The sequence below is a fragment of the Pipra filicauda genome, unplaced genomic scaffold (assembly GCF_003945595.2).
Source record: "Pipra filicauda isolate LSUMZ 115617 unplaced genomic scaffold, ASM394559v2 scaffold567_size291404_pilon, whole genome shotgun sequence".
Lineage (NCBI taxonomy): Eukaryota > Metazoa > Chordata > Aves > Passeriformes > Pipridae > Pipra > Pipra filicauda.
In genome coordinates, this window is record NW_024104717.1 from 210,761 (window position 1) to 232,863 (window position 22,103).

At 45.7% G+C, this 22,103-nt stretch overlaps 1 protein-coding gene across 1 annotated transcript; it reads right to left on the minus strand.

Annotated features, from left to right (window-relative positions):
* Positions 1 to 146: 146 nt before the first annotated feature.
* On the minus strand, positions 147 to 14,592 carry LPCAT3 (lysophosphatidylcholine acyltransferase 3). Its single transcript, XM_027710398.2, has 13 exons — positions 14,452 to 14,592; positions 5,790 to 5,897; positions 5,571 to 5,677; positions 5,324 to 5,417; positions 5,173 to 5,210; positions 3,939 to 4,117; positions 3,409 to 3,517; positions 2,638 to 2,724; positions 2,156 to 2,322; positions 1,419 to 1,566; positions 742 to 900; positions 498 to 624; positions 147 to 367 (listed from the first exon to the last, which is right to left on the minus strand). Exons 1-12 carry the CDS (start codon positions 14,546 to 14,548, stop codon positions 508 to 510), a joined length of 1,410 nt encoding a protein of 469 aa, XP_027566199.1. The 5' UTR covers positions 14,549 to 14,592; the 3' UTR covers positions 147 to 367; positions 498 to 507.
* Between the last annotated feature and the right edge of the window lie 7,511 nt (positions 14,593 to 22,103).

Genomic DNA, 22,103 nt, shown 5'->3' on the forward strand with positions numbered 1-22,103 from the left:
AGGAAAGGAGCTGAAGCCGATGTGAAAAAGATCAGGAGCAATTTTTATCTTAGATGACAAACGTAGAAAAGTCAGAAGGTGGCTCCAATCCAACGCAGCACCTGCCGTAAGTGTGGTACAATCATCTGGTATCAGCGGAGAGACACGAGTGTCGGCCGCAGGGCGGCAGAGATAAGGCAACGGACAGAAGGTTGAGGGTCTCAAGGAGGCTTACTCGGATCCTCTCCTTCCAGGTCTCTGACCCTGTGCTTTCTCCTTCCCCCTCCTCGCATTGAAAAAAGTCATACTTCAACACAGCAAACTTGGCAGGTGATGCTTTGCTTCCGGAGTGTTAAATCGACTCCTACAAATGCACAGGTGGTACAATCTGAAAAAGAGAAGTGCTATATTTGTTTTGGTTGATTTTATGTTTGCCTTTTGCCTTGGGCTGTAACATTGCCGCCCCACTTCACCTCCTAGTCCAAGCACAGGATTCTGTCAACCTAGCACAACCTTACCTTTTGGCTGTTATTCTGCTCTTTTTAGCTTTTCTTTTCGTGGCACAATTAATCTGCGAATGTAAGGCAACACCAACAGTAAGGTGAAGAACAACACGTGGCCAAAGAAATAAATAGACCTGTACACCTGTAAAGAGAAGGGGAGGGTTGAGGATCAGCAAGGAGCTTTGAGCCAAGCACATATTAGAGGGGATGGAGGGAAAAGGGTTACCACATGGGTCCTCTGTTCGTGGCTACTAAATACCTTCATCCATTTGTCCCAGGTGAAAAGGCAAAATGGCACCAGAGAGTAACCCATAAACATCCAGTGATTAGTCTGCTGCAGCACGTAGAAGATGGGCCGCAAGAGAGTGATGGAGGCCAAAGTGCTTAGGGGAGGACTGTCCCGAACAAGGTTTATGAACTAATATAAAGAAAAAAACCAGAATTCTCATCAGTTCGATGTCCTGTGGCTGTATATGTGGGCTCTGGGGCCGAAGTTCTCTATCCAGCTGTGTAAAATGAATTTTTAGTAAGTAAAGAAGTAGCTAAATACCTCACCTGGTCAAAGTTTTAATTAAGGAAATAAATTTTAATAAGCAATACTGTTCTCTCTGTACTGGGAGATTAGCAGAGGCATTCAGTTCACGTACATGTGCTCCAGTCTTTTCCAGCTGCCAAGTACTTCAGCTGCCCTCTGCTCATATGCCAAGTTCTCCACTTTTCTTCCCGTCAGCTTCTGCAATATATTTACGGTTTGCCCACACAGAAGCCAGCAACCTACTGAACTCTTTAAGAACAAAACCCTATCATGTTTGAAAATCAATTCAAAGCAAGCAGCTATTTTTCATATTTAATCCAAGTAAAGCCTTTACAGTTTCCAGACTCAGGGGGAAGGACTGGTGCACGCCACCCCATTCTGGTAAGTCATACAAAGCATACCTGTCTTTCAACGATGACTATCAGCAACTCCATTTGAAAGCACACCAGGTAGCCAGAGTGCAGCCCATGCCAAATGGCCAGGAAGAAGAGGGCCAGTGCCTGTGACAGCAGTTTGTTACCCAGGAACTTCAGACGCTTGAAGATGTAGCTAGATCAGAAAAGAAACAAAGTGCTTCCAGGTTATTGTCTGTCCCTCCCTGTTGGTGTCAGAGAGGCAGGGCCCAGGGGACCATATACCTTTGCACACCATGTGGTGACAGAAAACAGCAAGACCAGAGCAAAATGTACATCAGAACAGTCTTAAAGAAATCCCAGCTAAAAGGGGGAGAAGGGGTTCATTATGTACAATTTAGTTGTGTCCCAGCAAATGCTGAACCAAAACCCAGTTGAGTTGGCACAGGAGCATCAAGAGCCATGATGCGGGAACGAGCTGTGAGAGCAGTTCTGAGGCTGGCTGAGCAGGCAGGCAGCTCAAGGGCTTGCTGTAGTTCTGTTCTAGTCTCTGCTGCCATCAACTGCTTGCCTTTATTAATAAACTCCCCCTCCAGGTGAATTAAAAGATCTCTCTAACCCAGTAACCCCATAACCTGTTTCTAATGGCACAGCAGCAAAACATGAAAGAAAGTGCAAGAAACTGGCAGATTCTTCCTCTAATGCTCCCGCTCAGCCGAGGATCTCAGTTCTGTTGACACAGGTGTCGCCAACACATTATAGAAGGGGAATTCTGTCCTGCTCACCGGGCTACCCAAGCATTGGTGTTGATGTTGAAAGAAGCAATGGTCCCTGTGAACAAAGGTGTTGTCTCATACAGCCAGACCTTCATGTTGGCACAGGCATTCCACAAAGGCTTTCCATTCTGGTCCTTCCCATTGTACCCCAGACCAACAAGGATGCAGACACCTTCCTATCAAAAAATACACAAGTAAGATAAGAGGAAAATATTGGCCTTTTTTTGTTGGAAAGGCAGAGCTGAGAAAGCTCTGACTCTCGCTGTGTTCAGTGGAGAGCACCACCGCAGATGGAACAAATGGCTTAAAAACTGCCTGCTTTTTAGTTATCTAGTCTTGGCTAACTTGGAGCAAGCTGAATTGACTTGTACTGATCTCCAGATATTTGAATTTCTTCCATTTAGTGCTAAGTCCAAGAGCATACTAAGTAGCTGCAAGGGTGTGACCTTTATTCATTTGTCTTTTGCCTCTGGAACAACATGTAGACTCACCGTAACAAGCCAGCAAGTTACGTATTTGTAGAGTATAATTTTGCCCCAGATCAATATGTAACCACAACGGAACCAGAAAGGCTTCTCCTGCAGAGACAAGAGCAAAACAGAATAAAAATAAAAACGGGAGTTGAGTGGCCGTAATGGGACAAGGTAGACGAGGTCTCATCACTGTCTTTTGTTTTTATCTGATGTACGTGTTGAGACTGCTGTACGGAGTAGGCTGCCAGGCTTATGCAAACTTATACATCGTTCTCCTTCCTTTGGTAACGTGTGGCTGTACTGAAATAGCTACAGTTTGGGAAGACTCTGGCATTAGCATAATCATTGTGAAATTTACACTCTTATTTAGTCACATTGACACAGTAATGCTGACAATCTGCAAGTAGGAATTATTTGTTAGGAGTTTTCTAAGCACCTCAAAGATTCTGATGAGCCTTGCAAGTTACTCTAATTAAGTTCTTTGCATGTAATTGTTATTAGGAGGGTAATTAAAATATCATAAAATACATAGGTTTCCAAAAACAGCAGTAGCATCTAAGATTAATTATCTATTTGTAAAAGTTTTCATTTGGTTCAGTTCCCCCTAACACATTCCTGTTCTGCATCAAATGGAATCCACCAGACAGGCAGTAAAGCCAAATCAATTGTGGAAAGGCTTATCGCTAGTTGCTGAATTACTTTTAAATTGAGGGGAAGCTAAAAAAAAATTTAAAAATTAACAAATTCTACTCTTGTGCCCACACCCCACACAACCAAGTCAATACATACCATATAGTCATCTGAGATGAGGTATTCATCATAGACGTACATACTTGATAAGGTATAGGTTACTAGAAACACAAGACCCAAACTCAGGCGCTTGAGAGCAGGCACAAAACTGAGAAAGAAAAATAAGAAGGTCAAAGAAATGCCTTGGAAAGAGACCATCAAATCCATAATTTTAAAAACAGAGGTGGAGAAGAGGAGGTGAGGGGACAGCAATAGGGGGTACCACATTCCACTGCAGCAGCTGCCTCCATTTGGAAGCTGGGATGCAAATATTACCAGTTTGGAACCGAGTCTGTACTAAAGATGTCAAATAACTGTTGACATTTATGCCTTGGAACAATGCTGGGACATTAAGTGGAGAGTTACAAGCAACTTTTGAAAGACTGCCTTGTCTTATAAATCACTTTTGGTCACAGTACTCCCGTGTCCAGGCAAGAAGGCAGTTTGCTGCAGGGAACATAGAGGATTCAGTGGAGGATTCAGCATTCTAGGATCGCAGGAAGGTGAGAAGCCAAGTCGCTTTATATTACCTATTGGGTCTCTGGCCTGGGACGTCAGTCATCTCACCCCTTGCCAATTTCTGATAGTCTGTCATGGAGAACTGAGGCCCAACCATGAAGGCACCATAGAAATAGGAGAATCCTGAGACCTCCAGGAAGGTAGGAACTCCCCGGACAGCAAATCGCCGCTGCTCAGGGGTCAGGAACTCCTGCACCAAAGGGAGTGGCATTAACATCATCCCGGGGAATTCATACTAGCTCTGGATGTTATGTTCTCAGCCTGCCTCCTTACTGGTTTCAGTTCTTGCTCTCCAGAACTTTAGACTTTGTATTTCTCATCCACTCCTCTCCCCAGCCCTCTCTATCCCCTCTCCCTCTAAACAGCAAGAAGATCCAATGGTTGAGATGAGTTGCACAGATCTCTATTCCCAAATAAGCTCAGAACATGGAAGGGATCTATTGACATGCATCCCTGTCAGCACAGTAGGCATAGCAGAAGGACTGTATCTGACTTATTTATTCCAGTCCCTGACTGCAGTTGCATGTACTCTCAAGACCTTATCATACTACAATTCCTACTTCTTGATGCAAGAATTCATCATCTTTAAATACTTGAAACTTCAGCTTGGGAAATTTCAGCTTGACCTTGTTTTCTTGCAGTCAGCAGTGATTCCATGGATGCTAAAGACTAGGTCAAGCCTCAAACACGAGGTGGAGGATCAAGACACTTGAAGTAGAATTAAGGGACTGTAGCAAGTGCAATGCCCTCTCCCACGCACTGTGCTGCGCAACTTCTGTCACTGTTTTATCTGCTCTAAAAGGAGGGCCCTAACAAATGGTAAAGGGCAACTGTTCACCAGGGTATGCTAAAACTAATCATAGGAAAGGAAGATGGGAACTGAGACCCAATACTGATGGTGTGCAAGTTCAAAGTGCACTACGCACAAGACACAGAGCATCAGGGACTGGGAATCTAACGCAACACATTTGGGGGAAAGAGATGGTGGGGAATTTGGAAGGGAGCAGGGTAATATTCTGACATAACTGAAACAACTTTTGTCCATCTCTAATCACTACTGTCTCTGTTCCAAATTATTTCTTTCTGCTCCAGAATTCAGTGCCCTCAGACACTCACAGAGGCTCCCCTCTCAGCTATGGCTTTTACCAAACAATGCAGCCTGCTAACTCACATTCTTTGAACTTCATTTTCTGACCTCTAGCTCACTGGAACAGCATGGAATGATGGAGAAATGGTCTTACTCACCAGATCTTTTCCTCCATCATAGTAATCGATGGCCAGACCTAGAGGTGAGAAACAGTTATTTGAATCCCTGGGATGGGTTGAATAAGCAAGTCCTCTCTTCCCTGAAGCACAGCTTGCAGAGTGCAAGAGATAGAAGAGAGGTGTCACTCACCAATTAACTTAAGTGTCAAGACACAATGTGGCATTGTCCACTTGATGTCATAATGTTCTGTGGCTGTGAAGTAATATCCAGCCATAAGGTATGTCTGAAAGAAACCATTGTTTGGGTTATTCAAACTAATTCCTCCAGCTGGTTTTGATCTGCCTCCACTTTTCCACCCACAGTTGCTACTGGGAAGTGCAAAACTGAACAGAGGGCTCCCTTCTACAAACCGATGGAGTAAGAAAGGGAGTTTTACCATCTGAAAGAAGAACGTGGTGAAGACGGCAGTGATTGTGCGACCCATTAGTCTCAGTATGAGGAACTGGATTAGGACACATATCAGGGAATGAAAAAACTGCATCCCTGTGAGACAGGAAAAGAGAGAGAGATAAGAAGTAGCAATTACATTTACAGGTTCTCCTAAACTGCAGCTCGCCCTGGGCCAGGCAGCTCTCTTTTCCCAAACTCATCTTACCAAAATTGAAGTAAGCAATTGAGAGTCCTGTGAACACATTGTAGAGATGAATGAGGTAGGTCTCCTTCTGGAAGAGGAAATAGCGCTGGAACAAGGCAAAAGGATATCCTGAGTAGAGAAGAAAGGAAAAAAAAAAACAAAGGAAGAGTTAATAAGTTTAGACAAGTATTGGTAATGATCCAAACTACAGCTTTCTTGAACATGTTACTAGGAACATGTACTTTACATGGATACATTATCAACAAAGATCGTGGTGTTAATTCCCGATACAGTATTTCCATCTTGGGAGACAGATGCCAGATAAATTACTCTGTATAGAAGAAAATACTTTAACAGGAACACAATCATATCAAAATTGACATTGAAGTGCAAGAAATTACAGGATTACAGTTTCTGGCCTCATTCAATACAGATGAATAATGCTTAAATACATGAATCAGACTTTAGTCTCTAATTCATTTCCAAATTCTGCAACAAAACCACTGAACATAGCAAGAAACTATATTAAAAAAAAAGGGGGGGAGGGAGGAACTTTATGGTTAATACCATTACAATGGGCTGAAAAATTCAATCCTGCTCCCACCTCAATGAGTTCTTTCAGCTTTAATTTTGGAATTCCTCAAGTGACCTCCAGTAAGATAGATACTCTTGCTTTTCTAACACTGCAACTTCAAATTTGCATCTGATTTGTGAACTATTGAGTACACATCTGTAACTAAAATCCACTAATACTATGCATGTAGTATCTTTGGAAAGAAAAAATCAGTCAGAAGCATATCATATGGAGCAACTAAAATAAGTGGAAGGAGTTTTCTCCTTGCATTTTCTGTGTATTAACTCCTAGCCTAAATTAAGAATGCCTCCAGATTATTCATGTGTGGCTCAAGTGAGAAGCAAACATTTGTAAACCACTCTGGTAGTACGGTGAGAAGTGTCACACAGAACACCATGAGTCAACTAAATTCTGTTGTCTAGGTGAGTTCACATAGCATGCAATAAACACTGCCACTCATTAGACAAGAAATATGTTATGTTTTAATACACAGTGACACAGGAAGAGTTGCCCATCTCATGGGTAAATGAAGCCCATTCACGCAATTAGTGTTTCTAAAGGCACATGCACAAGGAGCTGAATTGGGATACCAGAAGCCACCTTAATTCTAGCATTTTATTGCTTTACTTTGCAAGATTGTGTTCTTTTGTGCTGCTTAAAAATAAACAAAAGGAAAAGGAAATTCATCACGTACCACAATACTGGCATCCATGCTACTTATTATCCTAGCTGAAATCTGTAGCAGTGGCTAGATCTCTTATACTTCCACTAATGGAGTACTAGGAGCAGGAGATAGTCATGTTTTATATGGAGCAGTAATAAAAGGTGACGACATGCACATTCTGCCGAGAAGTGTATGATGGATGGAAGGTTTCCAATAAGCGAGGCCAAATCTAGTCACTGCTGTGAGAGGAAATGAGAAACTCTGTCATGCTATGTAAAATATATGTCTGGCAGTCTGTCAGTGGAGCCATTTTAAGGTCCTCTCCGTCCCCAAAAATCCCCTGGGAGGGAGCCCCAGGGTTTGGGACTTTTGGGCTCCCTTCTGGGTCCCAGATAGCAGCATGCTCTATTGAGTCCAGATGCGTACCTGCTGCTTCTTGAAACCAAACTGCTGCTCCCCATTTCCTCAGCCTCTTGCCACCCCTCTTTCGGTCTTCCCTGCCTCCTTGTTGCTGTTCCTTCCTCCTTTTGTATCCCACACTGGTTTCCACACCACAGGCTGCTTTCTCAGGCTGAGCAGCCGGCCAGCTCCACATACCACGGCCCTTCACTCACAGAGCCTGGCAACCTCCCTCCTGCACACCCAGCCTGCTCTTCCTTTCCACAACAGCAGCTCCAAGCTCCCCTACAAAATGTCTTACCCAAACCATCCTCTCCCTGCCTGGTCCCCCATGATTTTTACACAGCGTTCTTTTCATTCGCTAACATGGCCTTCTGTCCCGTTTCCCCCATTGCTGCCCTGAACACCAGCTGACGGGGAAAGAGGGCATCGGTAAAGGGAGTTCATCATACAGGCTCTCTAGGGATACAGGAGTAACTAAAAGAATTAGAGCAATTCACATAATCAAAAAAAAAAAAAAAAAGGTTGTGTTTTCTACCAGCCTTTTACTCAGGAACATGTAGACGGGGATTCTTTGTTCATGTGCCAATTTTCCTGCTGAAGTTTAATAAACACAGGAACAACTGGCTTTGAGAAATGGAAAGTGGTAAAAAAATGTAAAGTGTTACTATCAGATTAGATCAAAAGTTTACTGCAGAAAATGTTTCCCCCTTTTGAACAAGGGGAGAAAAATCAGATTACAATTACAGGCAAAGCACAATTTCTTGCTGTTCGTTGACATGGATGGTCTTAAAACTACATTTTCAAGGCTGTCCCACTCTCTCAAAAATCAGTAATATCTTGCAAAAAAGTCCATTTTCATGAGAATTTTTTTATCTAGATATCTCTGTAGACAGAATTAAAGTATGACTGAATTCTATAATGTACCGCAAATTTCTAAAAGCCAGAAATTTTATCTCTTTTCTCCCATGCTCATCTAGAGTTCCTACTCTTTGAGAGAGCTGTCTCACTTGTCAGGCATACTCCTTTTTAGCTCGACACAGCAGATCACATCATGGTTTGGCTAATGATGCTCTGAAGGGAAAAGAACCCTGGCAAACAGAGAGCTACTAATATGCACAGCATATATGTTTTTAGAAAGCCACAAACAAATCCTGGTCTTGCACTACATGGGTACTGTTCCAGTTCAAAAGTCACATCATCAGCCTAAATTCTTCTGATATCCAGAGTAACTTATTAGTACTCTGGACTGCAATTTACCTACAGTTCTGCTGCATGAGATAATTTTCTCAGTTTTACAACTGGGCCAGTTCCACGCTGCAGATATAAACTTTAACCCCCAAATGGCAGTGGATACTGAATGTCAATGGTCATTCTGCTGTGGCCTGTGCCCTTCTGAACACTCATAAACAATTAAATAACAAGCAACTTCTACTGATAACAACGGCAGAACTCCTGCCCCACTACCGTGTTCCTGAAGCACAGCAGTTTTTGGAGTTATTTTGGAGTTGGCTGTCACCTTTGGATATGTCAGCAGCAGGACGCTGTGCTGCTTTGCTTCTGCCATTCAGTGCAACAGGACAAGAGTCCCTGGTCCTTGCTGCCAAGAGATCCTGCACAGCAGCTCCCACTCTGCCAACCTCCTCTTTCACAACTCCCTCAGGCAGAGTAGGTTGTAATACTCCTGGAGAAAACAGAAGGGAACCCCTGATCCCAAGTAATTCTTCTTCTCTACCCACCATGGAGTTGAAAAACAGTCTGCACACAGAGTTGGATTTTGCTTCTAGACAGACTTTTTATAGAAGGAAATAAGCAATTGATACAGAAGTGGCAAATTAGACATGAATGCTGCTAATGATAAATCCCTCCTTTTTTTTTTTTTTTTTTTTCCCAAACTTCACAGCAACAAGAGGATGATCACTGGTTAAGAGAACCTCTGTGATGAAAAGAAAGGAGAAAGTCAGCTTTTTGGCCACAGCCATTTGGGAGAGTAATGGGCCACTGCACATCGCTCAAGTTGTCCAGAGATAAAAGAATCTAACTAAGCAAAAGAAGGAAATGATCGAGAAGGTGAATTAGGCAGGATGAAAGTTCTACTAATACCAAGCAAAAATAGTGCTATCTTCTTGAATGGGTGATTAAGATGCCTGTCTTTTTCCAGATATAAAGCTGCAAATAAGAATACCAGAAACATTCTTTTCATCTCTGCTCCCTTTATTTCCCCCTTTATATGCATTAGCTCTGTTTCATCTGACTATTTTTCCCCTTCTCCTTTGCTGATCAGCTAACTCCTCCTTAGTTAACATCTAGCAGGTCAATTGCCTTCATTTTCTGGTAAAAATGCTAAAACTAAAAGGAAGGGGACAACAGGAAAAGAAAGTGGTAAAATACCAGCCTTACCTAATATTTTGACTTCAAAGGTATTCCCTTCTTCTGTCTCTAATACTGCAATACTTGTCTAACACTGGGTGCATAAACATGAGTATTTTAATTCAGCTCAGGACTGCACTTTCAAAGTCCACTTACGATGCTTTAGTTTGCTTTAGTCTCAAAGCATGTGAACAGGGCTCTCTTCAGATGAAACTAAACTGAAAACACACTCCAGTGGGTGCTTAGTCCGTATGACCAGACTGAAACAAATTGAAAGTAAATGCTCAAAACCCACAGACAAGTCTGCTCTATAGATCTGCTCCTACTGTACCACTTTGCTAATGTAGACACGGGCAGTGTGTAGCATTGCACACCTCCCTCTATTTTTTTATTATTTAATGAACAAGATGTATTTGAAGTTAGAAGTTTAAACAACGCAGCACATGAGTGCTCTGTGACAGGGCTGGTTTTAGACCCCGTGACAGGGGAGTGCTGCCTCTTACAGCTTCTCCCATCTCTTACCCATCAAAACCAGTTGTTGGCCTTCCCTGCAGTAAGGTTCTTGTTTGTCTGACCAGCTGGGGACTCGGTTTGGGATAAGTCAACAGCTCTGGGTGACCACAGTGAGAATTTCACTGAGCTTAAAAATCTTCAGGATGCAGAGAACAGGAAGAAACAGAGGACGTAAAAATAATTATGAAAGGTAGAAGAGTAGCAGACGACTGGCAAGCAAAGGAATATGTTTCTGGCACCTATTGAGTAGTAATGTGTTAATTTCTGCAGGTCCCTGACATGTGCGTGGATGAGGGAACACTTCCCCAGTGCTTTTCCTGGCAGGTCTGGGCAAATCAGCAGGGTCAGTTCTGGCTCAGGGTGTAAACAGCATGTTGGCCCCCCTCCACACTGTGCAGCAGGACATGCCAGGTAGCTTGCAAGCCACTGTGTAATACTATGATCAGATAAATAGCTGTAATTCTTTGGGATCATACAGCCATGCAAGAAATGAGATCAACATAAAGTCTTAAATACACAGTGCCACAGGGCCCCCTGCATCCTGGCTTATGCTTTGAGCGGTGACAGCAGGAAAGAAATCTGTCCCCTCTCATGTGAGGACAGGAGCAGCAGCACAGAAACCCTGTTCTCTCCTTCACACCATTAAAGGGCTCCTTTCTCCTTTTTCCTCCAAGGGGTTAGGACAGCATTGGTTCAGACCTCTTATTCCAGCAACTGGAAAGTAACTCTGTAGGGACAGAGCTGAGACCACTGGTGTCTTCGATGCTGACAAAAAGACAGAGTTTCTCCTGTGGGAACAGTGGCCCCTGGACCTACTGAAGAATGCAAGGTAGAGTACATCTCTCAAAGACACCTTCATATCATTGACAGACATTAGTGTACTGACACATCACACTTTTTTTATTGGCAGGGTCCAGAACTATGCTTCAGGTCTTACTGCTGTTGATAAAGCAGCCAAATTGCAGACTAATTTCTTCAAAGGCTGTTTACGCAAATTTTTACATATGGGAAGTCTGCAGTAAGTTTTTAATCTTGTACAATCTGAGTAAAGGACTCTAGTTGTATTCTTTGCTTCAAAATTGCAGCATATATAAATGTGTCTGATCTAAATACAAAGCTGTGACTAAATCCCCATAATTTGCTCAGCAATGTGCCATTACTTGTTCACTAAAACATTGTGTTGCCCTTTAAGACTACTCCAATTTTAGTTCTTGGATGCTCTTCCTTCCTCCTTTCTCATTCTCCCCTTTATTTAATTTTTTTCAGTTGTGACAGAATGTTAACAGTTTTATACAACCTCTTTTAGTTATTTCAGATTATGACTAAGTAAACACACTTATTCTGAATCAAGAGAGTCCATTTAGACTTTTTTTCAACAATAATTCAGCTTTCTCCAGAAATTAATGTAAGAAGTTGCAAAGTCCCTTGTGATTCTTCCTCTTTCTCAGAAAACTATTTTTACCAGTTTTGGTGATCTTCTGAACAGTGAAACCCTAGAAACTGTTGTCACAGTGTAGATGGGAAACTGCATCGCAGAGCAAGAAAAAGAAACAACTTTTTAGTCCATCTTTGAACAGCTTTGGAACCACGCTTTGTCCTCATGGTCTTGTTCTGAAATAATTCAGCAGTATTAGCTGCAGCCAAAAAAATAGTTTTCTTCCTGAATCTATACAAACACCTGAAACGGAGGAAGTGAAGGAAAAGCCATACTTTTTCTGTCCTAACGCCGCTTTCAGAAATGCCTTTCATTTACACCCCATGCCGTCCTATGAAGTGGTCATCAGTGCTAGCTGCATTACCAACAAGCTTAAGGCTTTCCATCACATTAAATGGATTGTAAACTAAGCTGCAATTAAATGAACATTTCTTTGTGCTGGGCTAAGGAACTCTTCTTACTCTCCTCTCATGTTGTTCTGGAGGACTGTTTGGCCTGTCCAAACAGTAATGGTATAATGCTTTACATTATACCATTACATGGTATAATGCTTTACCTCCCATCCATTAAGCAGGAAAGCTGAAGTCAATCCCCTCTGCCCGAGTGGTTCAACCTACACGACCTGCAAGAGTGCCAAACTACAGGCAAGGCTATTTTGCATGCCCTGAAGCCTTCTGTCTGAAGTTATGCCTTCCATTGCATGTAATTAAGTGATACTGAGCTAGGGAGAAAGGACAGGGAAAGGCAGGTCTAGCCTCCTGGTTTAGTAAATACATTTTAGTATGCAGGGGAGAGATGTTAGTGGTTTCCTAGTCCCTGATCTCCAGACTTTAATACAAATTACAAAAATCCACTGGGACCATGCAAAATAGATAGCGGCCTACCTCAGGAACAGCACTGTGCTGTCTCAGTGGCTTAGCGTCAACACTGTACATGGAACATTTGTAACAGCACACACAGATCTCATGCTTCCTCAATCTACCGACTGCAGCGGGCAGCTCTTCTTATCTTTCTAGGAGAATAACTATCTGCTGTTCATTTCAAAGAAGTGGTTTTGCTCACCCATGAGACACCGAGCAAGAAACAGCCTTCCAATGTAGTGTTCTAGCTTATTATTAGTAAGAAGCAAGAAGGAACTCAGAAAGTAAGATCCAGGTGGGAATATTCTACTGTAGCTATCTGCCTCCACACAAGCTTTCTAGGACCTTTTCTGCATAAGCACCTGTTAGACTAGTTCCTTGGTTAATTCAGTTGACTAACCTCGTAGTGAACTATCTGCTTTTTCTGGTTTAGGTTTCTGCCAAGCAAGTAAATTCAATCAGATTGCAATTAAAGTATCAGAGACAGACGTGGGAGAAAGGAAAGCAGGACTTTCCCTGTTCAGCTGTGGGGAGCTGCTAGACTAACTCATGCTGACTTGTGCGCATGTCTTGTATATGTTACCTATTAATTTTTTTTCTTCTAGAAGAAGTTTGGTTTAACTAACTTCTATGTGGAGTTCAAAATGATAATCAGTTCAGCCTCCTATATCTACCCTTGATGTGAGGAATGTTTTGGTTCAGCTTGATCTCGCACATCATAAACTAAATCAGGCAGAAACAAGTCTGGTGCAGACCACAGTTACAAAGTGACACAGTTTTTCTTGCTTGCATCTTTTCTTAAAAATCATACTTCTAGTTAGCCGAAGCAACTTTATTTTTACAGATCACACAGGAGCAGCTGCATCACTTCAAACATATTTTCAGGTTCAGTGGAAAGCTTGTATTTCCTTTCTGCTAGGTGACTACACCTCCAAATGCTTTCACAACCTGAAGTTTCACTGAGCATCTGCAGAGATGTACGCAGATAGCGTGTATACATACACTTGAATTAATGTTTTGGGAGTCATAACCTCCCCCTCAATGGCTAGCTCACATCATAACGCTAGCCCTGCCTTACCCATTTCACACGGGACTTAAGTATCTCATGTTTACATAAGCGCAGGCAGTGTGTGTTTTGCAACATGCTTCGCGTCGCAGGTGGAGCACAGGACATCATCCCAGTTCTCCCGGCCACTGTGCTGGTAGGCTCTGCTCACCCTACCTGGCAGTGCCCGTGATGACACGCCACTCCCTCAGTGCCATCACTGCTGCAGACACCAGCGATATCTCTGGGCCGCGACCGCCCTGCACTCGGACAGGGCAACACCTGGGAGAGGTTGCGGGGATTCCCGAGCGGACACAGGCTCGCGGGGTGCGGGATGTACACGGGGCCTCGGGGCACTCCCACAGAGCCAGCGAGACAATCGCTCACAAAGTTCCTGTGCCCGGGATACGGGCCCCAAGAGGGGTCTTCCGCTGGCACCCCGCGCTCCTCCCCGCCCCACTCCTACAGGCGGTCTGACAGAACCGCGCCCCGACTTCCCGCGGAGAAACCGGGCGGAGTCCCCTCTCCGCCGGGACGGCTGGAGGCTCGTCCCGGGCGGCTGCTGCGGGGCACGTCCCGCGTTCCCCGGGCGAGGCGGGCGGTGCCGGTAGCGGCGGGGGCTCGCCCGCCGGCTCGCCGCGCACACGTGGCCTGGTGCGGCGACGCGAGCACAGGTGCGGCTCCGCGCCGGCGGGGCGATGCCCGGCCCCGGCCGCCGCGCAGCGTGGCACAGTGGTTGAGCGGCGGGGTCGCCCGTGCCCACGGCGGGCGCGGAGCCCCGCCCGGGGCGTCAGCCCCGTTTCCCCCCCACGCCCTGTCTTACCCATGAGGATGGACAGGATGAGGCGCAGCGCCTGCTCCGACGAGCCCAGCGCCTCGGCCAGGCGCGCCAGGCTCCAGCCGGCCGCCGCCACCGCCATGTTCACCGCCGGCCGCCCCGCCGGCCGCTCGCGCCCCGAACCCGGCAGCTGCACCAGCCAGCGCGGCCCCCGCACCGCGCACCGCCCCCAGCCCGCCCATTGGCTGCGCTGCGCCCGGCCCCGCCCCGCCGTGCCGGCGATTGGACCGTCGGTGGCAGCGGGGCCGGGCCCCAGCGCACTAAGGCAAAGGTTACCCGCGGGTGGGCGGGGCCGCGGCCCGGCCCCGCCGGCCAATGATTGGTGGAAGTACGGCAGGGGGCGGGGCGCAAGAGCGGCGGGCGGGGCGGGGCGGGCACGCGGGGCGGGGCCCGGCTCCCCATTGGCTGCGGCGGGACAGGAGAGCGGCGGGGCGGGGTCGGGGTTATTCGCGGACACGAGGCGCGAGTGGAGGGCGGGAGAGCGCGTGGGGAGGGCGGGAGAGGGGGGTGGTGGCCTAGGCCTGGGTCTGCGTTCTGGCTTTGGCCTTGACCTCAGCCATGGCCTCGGCCGCAACCCCAGCCCTGTTCTTAACCTTAGCCTCGGCCTTAGCTTCGGCTTGGGGTGCAGCTTGAGCTTCCCCAACGCTGCCAGGTCCACCACCCCATTTGTCCCCGGAGGACAGACCCCTGGTACTTGGCTCTTGTGGCCCAGAGGGATCCGTTTCCCATACCAGCATTATGGCAACACCTGTTCCTTGCCCTGTCCCTGTAGCACTTGACTGAGTGTGCCACAGTGCCAGGCACAGTTTCAATGGTTCCCAGTGACAGGATGAGGAGCAATGGCCACAAACCAAAACACAGGAAGTTTCACCTCAACATGAGGGAGAACTTCTTTACACTGAGGGTGGCAGAGCACTGGAACAGACTGCCCAGGGAGGTTGTGGAGTCTCCCTCTTTGGAGACATTCAAAACCCACCTGGACACATTCCTGTCTCACCTGTTCCAGATGACCTTGCCTTGGCATGGGTGATTAGACTGGATGATCTCCAGAGGTCCCTTCCAATCCTAACAATTCTGTGACTCTTGTCACTGGGCAGGTCTGCCCACACAGCCTCCTCATAACTCATCTACTGGATGACCTTCTCCTAGGTTAGGTTAGATATTAGAAAAGAGTTCTTCACCCAGAGGGTGGTTGGGCACTGGAACAGGCTCCGCAGGGAAGTGGTCACAGCACCAAGTCTGAGAGAGTTCAAGAAGTGTTTGGATGATACTCTCAGGCACATGGTGTGACTTGAGGATGGTCCTGTGCAGAGCCAGGAGTTCAATTCGATGATCCTTGTGAGTACCTTCCGACCCGGCATATTCTGTGATTCTCTGTGGCGTATCCCTTCATGCAGCTGTACATGAGTGCACCCCAAGTTCTCCTCAGCTAAAGCTTTGGGTGTAGCAGATGTGATCCTCTTTCCATTGTTTGTGTTACCATTTTCCTGCTAGGTCATTCAGGTGAGCAGTAGCACCAAAACTTAGCTGGAGGGGCAAACTCAGGCTCACACAAAGATTCACATGAAAAGGGACCTCTGGAGGTCTCTGATCCAAACCCCAGCTCACAAGCTGGACTCCAAACCTGGATCAGATTGCTCAGGGTGTTGCCTGGGCACTTTCTGTACATTTTTATGGGTGAAGAGCTCCAAGCCTCCCCGGCCTCCTGAGCCAGTGCTAAATCATCCTCTTTATCCTGCTCTATCCTCTTTATCATCACCATTTAGACAGCAGCCCCAATGAGATCCCATTTCTTGTCAAATCTGACTGGAAGAGGGACTATCTGGCAACACGCCCATCTGGACCTCACTTATATAGAAGACCAGGCTAAAGGCCTTGCCTCCTCTTGCCCTTCTCTTTTCCAAGCTAAACAAATCCAGATTCCTCGGTATCAAAGCTCTAGTCACCTATCCAGTGGTCCTCCACTGGGCTCTTTCTAGTTGGTTCACACCTCTCTTGTGCTGGAGAGTCCATAGTGAACGCAGCAAACCAAATACTACTATATCTATGCCACACAGAGGGAAATAATTACTTCTCTCCACCTGTTGACTCTGCTGCCATCCATGCCACCCAGTGTGTTGTTAGGGTGTAGCATGGGCTGGTGTGCCAGCACCTCCAGGATCTTTTCTGCTGAGCTGCTCCTTAGCCCATTGTCTCCCAGTCTGTGCTGGCACATATGATTACTCTGCTTCAGGTGCAGGTCTGGCCATGAGCTTATGGTGTGGCTGTGGGATGGGCTCACCTGCTGAGAACAGGCCCCGGTGGGCACAGTTTTCACTTTAAATGATGTGGATTTTCTCCTATCCTCCATTTCTTAGTGGGAAAGGCACAGATCAAGAGAAGGAAGAGGATAAAGTCTTGAAAGAGCAGTTAAACTGCACATTGGGCTGTGCAGCAGAAGTGTAGAGAGTAGAACAGACAAAGGATGAAAAGAATGAAGGAGTGATCTGACAGAAACCTCAAAAAGTTCAGAAAATAAATGCATTCAAAATAATATGGGACTTGACGTGACGCTAAGGGAGAACTGAGCCAGAATCATTTCAGAGGTCCACAGTGAAACTGTGAAAAGCAATGACCTTAAGCTGCTGCAAAGGAAAGTTCAGTTGGACCAAAGGGTGGTTCACCATGGGAACAGGTGCTTAGAGAGGCTGGGACATCTTCAGCCTTGGAGATGTTCAGAAGATGACTTTTTCTCACAGAAAATGAGAAAAATGGAAATGAAGAGTAATAATCAGTGCAGTAAGTAAGTGAATGAAGAAGGGGAGATCTCGGCCTCAATCTCCAGAGGTCCCCTGAAGACAGTGTAAGGTGCAGAGTGGCAGGCCAAGATGTTCAGTGGGGGTTTAAAAACCCTTCTGACTCCATCAGGTTAGACTTTACAAATAGGTTACTGTGTTTGTCCACCCTAACTGGTTACTGTTTGCCAGTTGACTTTCCAAGGAATATCTGTCTCTCATTTCCACGTTCAATTGTGTGTTTATGGTGTTTAGGCCAGTTTCCTCAGTGAGTCCTATGTGAGCATGATGGCTGTCTATTCCTCCCCCTGTCATGTTTTACAAGGAATGATCCTCTCAAATTTCAACATTTGTAGAAGTGTAATGAAAGTGGAGAGCCAGATTACAGAAAGGCCTCTTAGCATCACTGCTGAAGGAATCCACTTCATAACCAAGCTTCGTCCCTTCTTTGGTATAATTAAATTATCCCACAGATTTAACACTCTGAGGGGGTTACCTCTTAAAGTCTCTATCTTGCTCAGTTGTGCTGTTGTCTGACAGGTGACTATAGTTGTTATCATCATATTAAAAGTCCACGAATGAGTTAAAGAGTGATGAGAATATTCATGTAAAAAACATCCATTGAGGACATGTTAACAGTAACATACAGATATAACTTCTGGCTCAGTATGTCGCTACATTTTAGATAGCCAAAAATGGGAGAATATACCAGGGAAATATCTCCATACACTTGCCTTCTCCCTTAAACCTCCACATCAGGCTTCTCCTCCCTTCATCCTTCCCGTTCCCTTTTTGTCCTCTTTTCATAAAAGCTTAGATCATGCCTGGAGGATTACTTAGATTCTGTGGGCAATGGCCTTGCTTTGAAGGTCAGACTGCTGTAACCTGGCACCAACCATGCCACTGTTGCTGCAGCCACTGGTACTCTGTTGGGCTTGGCACAAGAGCTTACAGCACTGGGCTTAGCTTTCCGCATGTTCTGCTGGTACACGTCCTGCCCAAGAAGACCTCTGTCTCCTGCAGACGCAGACTCCTGCTTTTCGAAAGGCGAGTGCTCTGTCTGGTTTTGGAGGACACATTTGTAGCAGGAAAAATGGATTTGGACCACAGTCTCTCTCAAGTGGTGTCCTCCTGTAGACCTGAGGTTGCAGAAAAAGGGGAGAGTTAGAGGCTGTATGCTGGGCTAGCCAAATTCTGGTCTAGGACCTTTGTGTTCTGGAATAGCTGAGACAACAACCCCCTGACACACTTCTTTTGTGCAAAGAGGAACTTACTAGAAATGTCCACTATTTGTGAAATGAATTTTTTAAATACTGTAGTATTTTAATAGACTTGAGATTAGCTACTTGTATGGTGAGACAGAGTGCATATGAACTTTCATTCTGTAATTTACTGTTGTCAGAGATGGGTTTCAGAAGCAGCATCTGCTCCTGAGATTCCCTAACAATTTCCATTGCAAGATTCTGTTTTCAGTTGCTTGAAATGTTGCTATATTTGACCTGTTTAGATTAAATGCTAGATAGCCAATTCGGGTCAGAGCACAGTAGCTGGTTTTGAGTCTTGAATCATGATGAGTGTACTGCTATTTTTCAGTAGTATTATTATTTTAATAATCATAGTGGTGTCATGCTTGAGAGGAGGGGGTGTAGCCAAAAATATTTATTTATTGTCCTGAAGATACACCGTGATTTCACAACATTACATAGGTATTAATATGAAACTTGAGATTCACATGAGCTTGGTGGGGCAATATGGGAATGGAGCTGCTGCAACTTCTGTAAATTCATTTCTATTGACTGTGTTCCAGTGGTTCATGCAGCTTTCCCACATGCCACAACTGCACGAGACCCCAGATGGTTCCTCAAGAGCTCTTGCAGTACCTTCTTTCCGGGACCATTTCTTGTATGCTGAGGAACTGAAACAGGAATCTTGTGCTCTGCCTCACTAGTGCCTCTTCTCCCAGGCAGGCACAGGTGCCTACCCTGACTGAAATGGCCATGGGAAAAGAGTGAGTTACCTGGGACAAGGTAACTATCTGGGGAGCGGGTTTAGGGTTGAACACTGATGGGGAGGAGGAAGATACTACAAGAGCAAGAGTCAGAGAAAAAATAGATAGGACAGAAGTCTGCTGCTGGCAATCATGGTGTCAAGAGAGAAGCACAGGGAGGATGAAGAGAGAAATAACCACTAGGAAGAGATGGAGTATAGAGGGACAAGGGTGACTGCTTGGAATAACAGGCAGGAGAAGACATGAAAATAAGTTTTCATTAGATGGATGAATAGGAGGCCTTAGAGGCAGCAGGGGAAAAATTCAGGAGTGGGTGAATGCAAACCAGAGAGACAGAGAAACTAGGACTCTGTGGTGTTGGAGGTGGAGAGAGAATAGTACGCTTGAAATCATGTCACCTTTTCACTCTGGAGATTATTGCACAAATTAATCTTAGAAGGAAAAAGTCTCTAAGGTCATCGAGTCCAACCATCAGCCCAACATTGCCAGGTCCACCACTAAACCATGTCACTAAGTGCCACATCTACATGTTTTCTGAACACTTCCAGGGATGGTGATTCCACCACTTCTCTGGGCAGCCTCTTCCAATGCTTGAACACCCTTTCAGAGAAGAACTTTTTCCTAATGGGCGATCTAAACCTTGGCAGCCTGAGGCCAAGGTCTCAAGGTCTCCTCTTGTCCTTCGCAATGTCAGAGCCTGATTCTCAGGCACCACCGGCTCCGCACCCGAAATCCCCCTCCACGAAACGGGGGAGCTGCAGTTCGTGGCCCCTGTTCCTAGTGGGAGGGCTCGGACACGCCGTGCCGGGCACGGGGCGTGTCACCCAGGGGAGTCACTGCCCCGATATCCACTGTGGGGCCGGGCGGGGCAGCCCCCGGGCCGTGTCTCCCCGGGGCCGGCCGGTCTCTGCTGCCGCCTCTCGGTGCCACTGGGACCGGCGAGCTGTGTCTGCACTGATGGCTTCAGTCCGGCGGGTTCTCCTGCCGCAGGAATGTCGCCTTTCCTCTCCCAGCAGCGGCTTCACCTCGACGTTTTACAGCGTTGTGGTTTAAGGGCTGAGGGAGCTGGGATTTTCAGCCTGGAGAAGAGAAAGGTGCGGGGCGACCTTATAGCACCTTCCAGTACCTAAAGGGGGCTGGAATACCTGAAGAGAGCTGGAGAAGGACTTTTTACAAGGGCAAGTAGTGATAGGACAAGAGGTAGTGGCCTTAACCTGAAGAAAGGTAGGTTTAGACAGGATATTAGGAAGAAATTCTTTACAGTGAGGGCGTTGAGACACTGGCACAGGTCACCCAGAGAAGCTGTGGATGCCCCGTGCCTGGAAGTGTTCAAGGCCATGTTGGAGCAACCTGATCTAGTGGAAGATGTCCCTGCCCATTGCTGGGGACTGAAACTAGGTGATCTTTAAGGTCTCTTCCAACCCAAACCATTCCATGATTAAGTGAAAGTAAGCCAAAGTATTTAGGAATATTTTACTCTAATAGATGCAACTGCTCCTCTTCAGCCACAATTTCAGCTCTGGAATGCCACGTGTGCCATGAAGATGGATATCCCTTGGAAGGTCGCAGCAGAACCCACAGAAGTCATCCCACGGTGAGACATCTCAGCTGTGAGTCAGAATAGGGAAAAGTAGGATTGACTATAGGGCTTCTGTTTGTAGGAAATGTAGTGCATTGCTTGTACAGGCATTGCTTGTGCTTAACAGTCACAGCTGCTTGAAGCTACACCCAGGGGCATAGGGGAAGGGAGTCAGGAGGCAGCAGGCATCTCAGTGTGGTACAGTGCACAGAGCAGAGGCTCCCAGCTCCCAGGTTTTACTGGGACCTTTGCATTCAGACTTGGTGATGGAGGGAGTAAAAGAGGTGAACAGACTGGTGAAAATGCCCCTGGTACCGTAAGCAGAGATGGAAATCTATGGGTTATACTGAGAGGTTCTGAACACACCCGCACTGGCAGGTTTTCCTGGGGTTTACACAAGGCTCCAAATTTAGTGACTGGTAACAAAACTGCCCTGGATCACAAGAGGGAAGTGGGAAGTGCAGTGAGCAAAAAACCCACTGAATCCTCTTATTGGCAGAACAGGAAACAAGCAAATTACTGCCAGGGTCTTGGTAGTTGGAGCATATTTACGTGTTACTTACATATCCTTGACTCCCTCATGATGGATTTCACTTAGTTAATGTTGTTTTCTCTTTTGATATTTACTCCCTTTGCTTTAGGTACTGACTCAATGTTTCCAGATGGGAAAATGTGGCTTTTCTTTAGAACTTGGGAAAAGCTTTTTTTCCCCCCCAGTTTCCTGGGGGAAGACAAACCAGTCAGGCCTGTTTTAGACGGTAATTTTGTGAAACCTGGAACACTACCGTGCTTCATAACATCTGGCAGAAAGGTTACAGCTACTCAACTCTGAGTCATCTTAAGAAAAGGTTTATCTTGTGCAATTTGGGAAAAGTAGTATGTGGTCATGTAATTTAGGAATTTAAGAGAATGCGTGTGCCTCTGAGCAGAATTATATTGTATTGACAAACTTAATATTATCATTTATTAAACTTAATGGCATGATTTTACCTCTTTTAAATTGTTACCTGACATCATTTCAGTGAATTGTGAAATATATTACCTAGCTGTTTCATTTTACAAGTTGTAAAAACAATACAGATCTAAGCAAATGGAATCAAATGCTGTATATGTATTCAGTGCAAACATATACATAGATATTACCAGTCTTCTGCATAAATAGTTAGCATTATGCAGATATGTGACCTGAGAAAATGCAGCTACTTTTTTACTTAACTAACATCAGCAATCTTTTTCTTAATTAATAGGTATATGTCTTCTAAAGAATTATTAATAT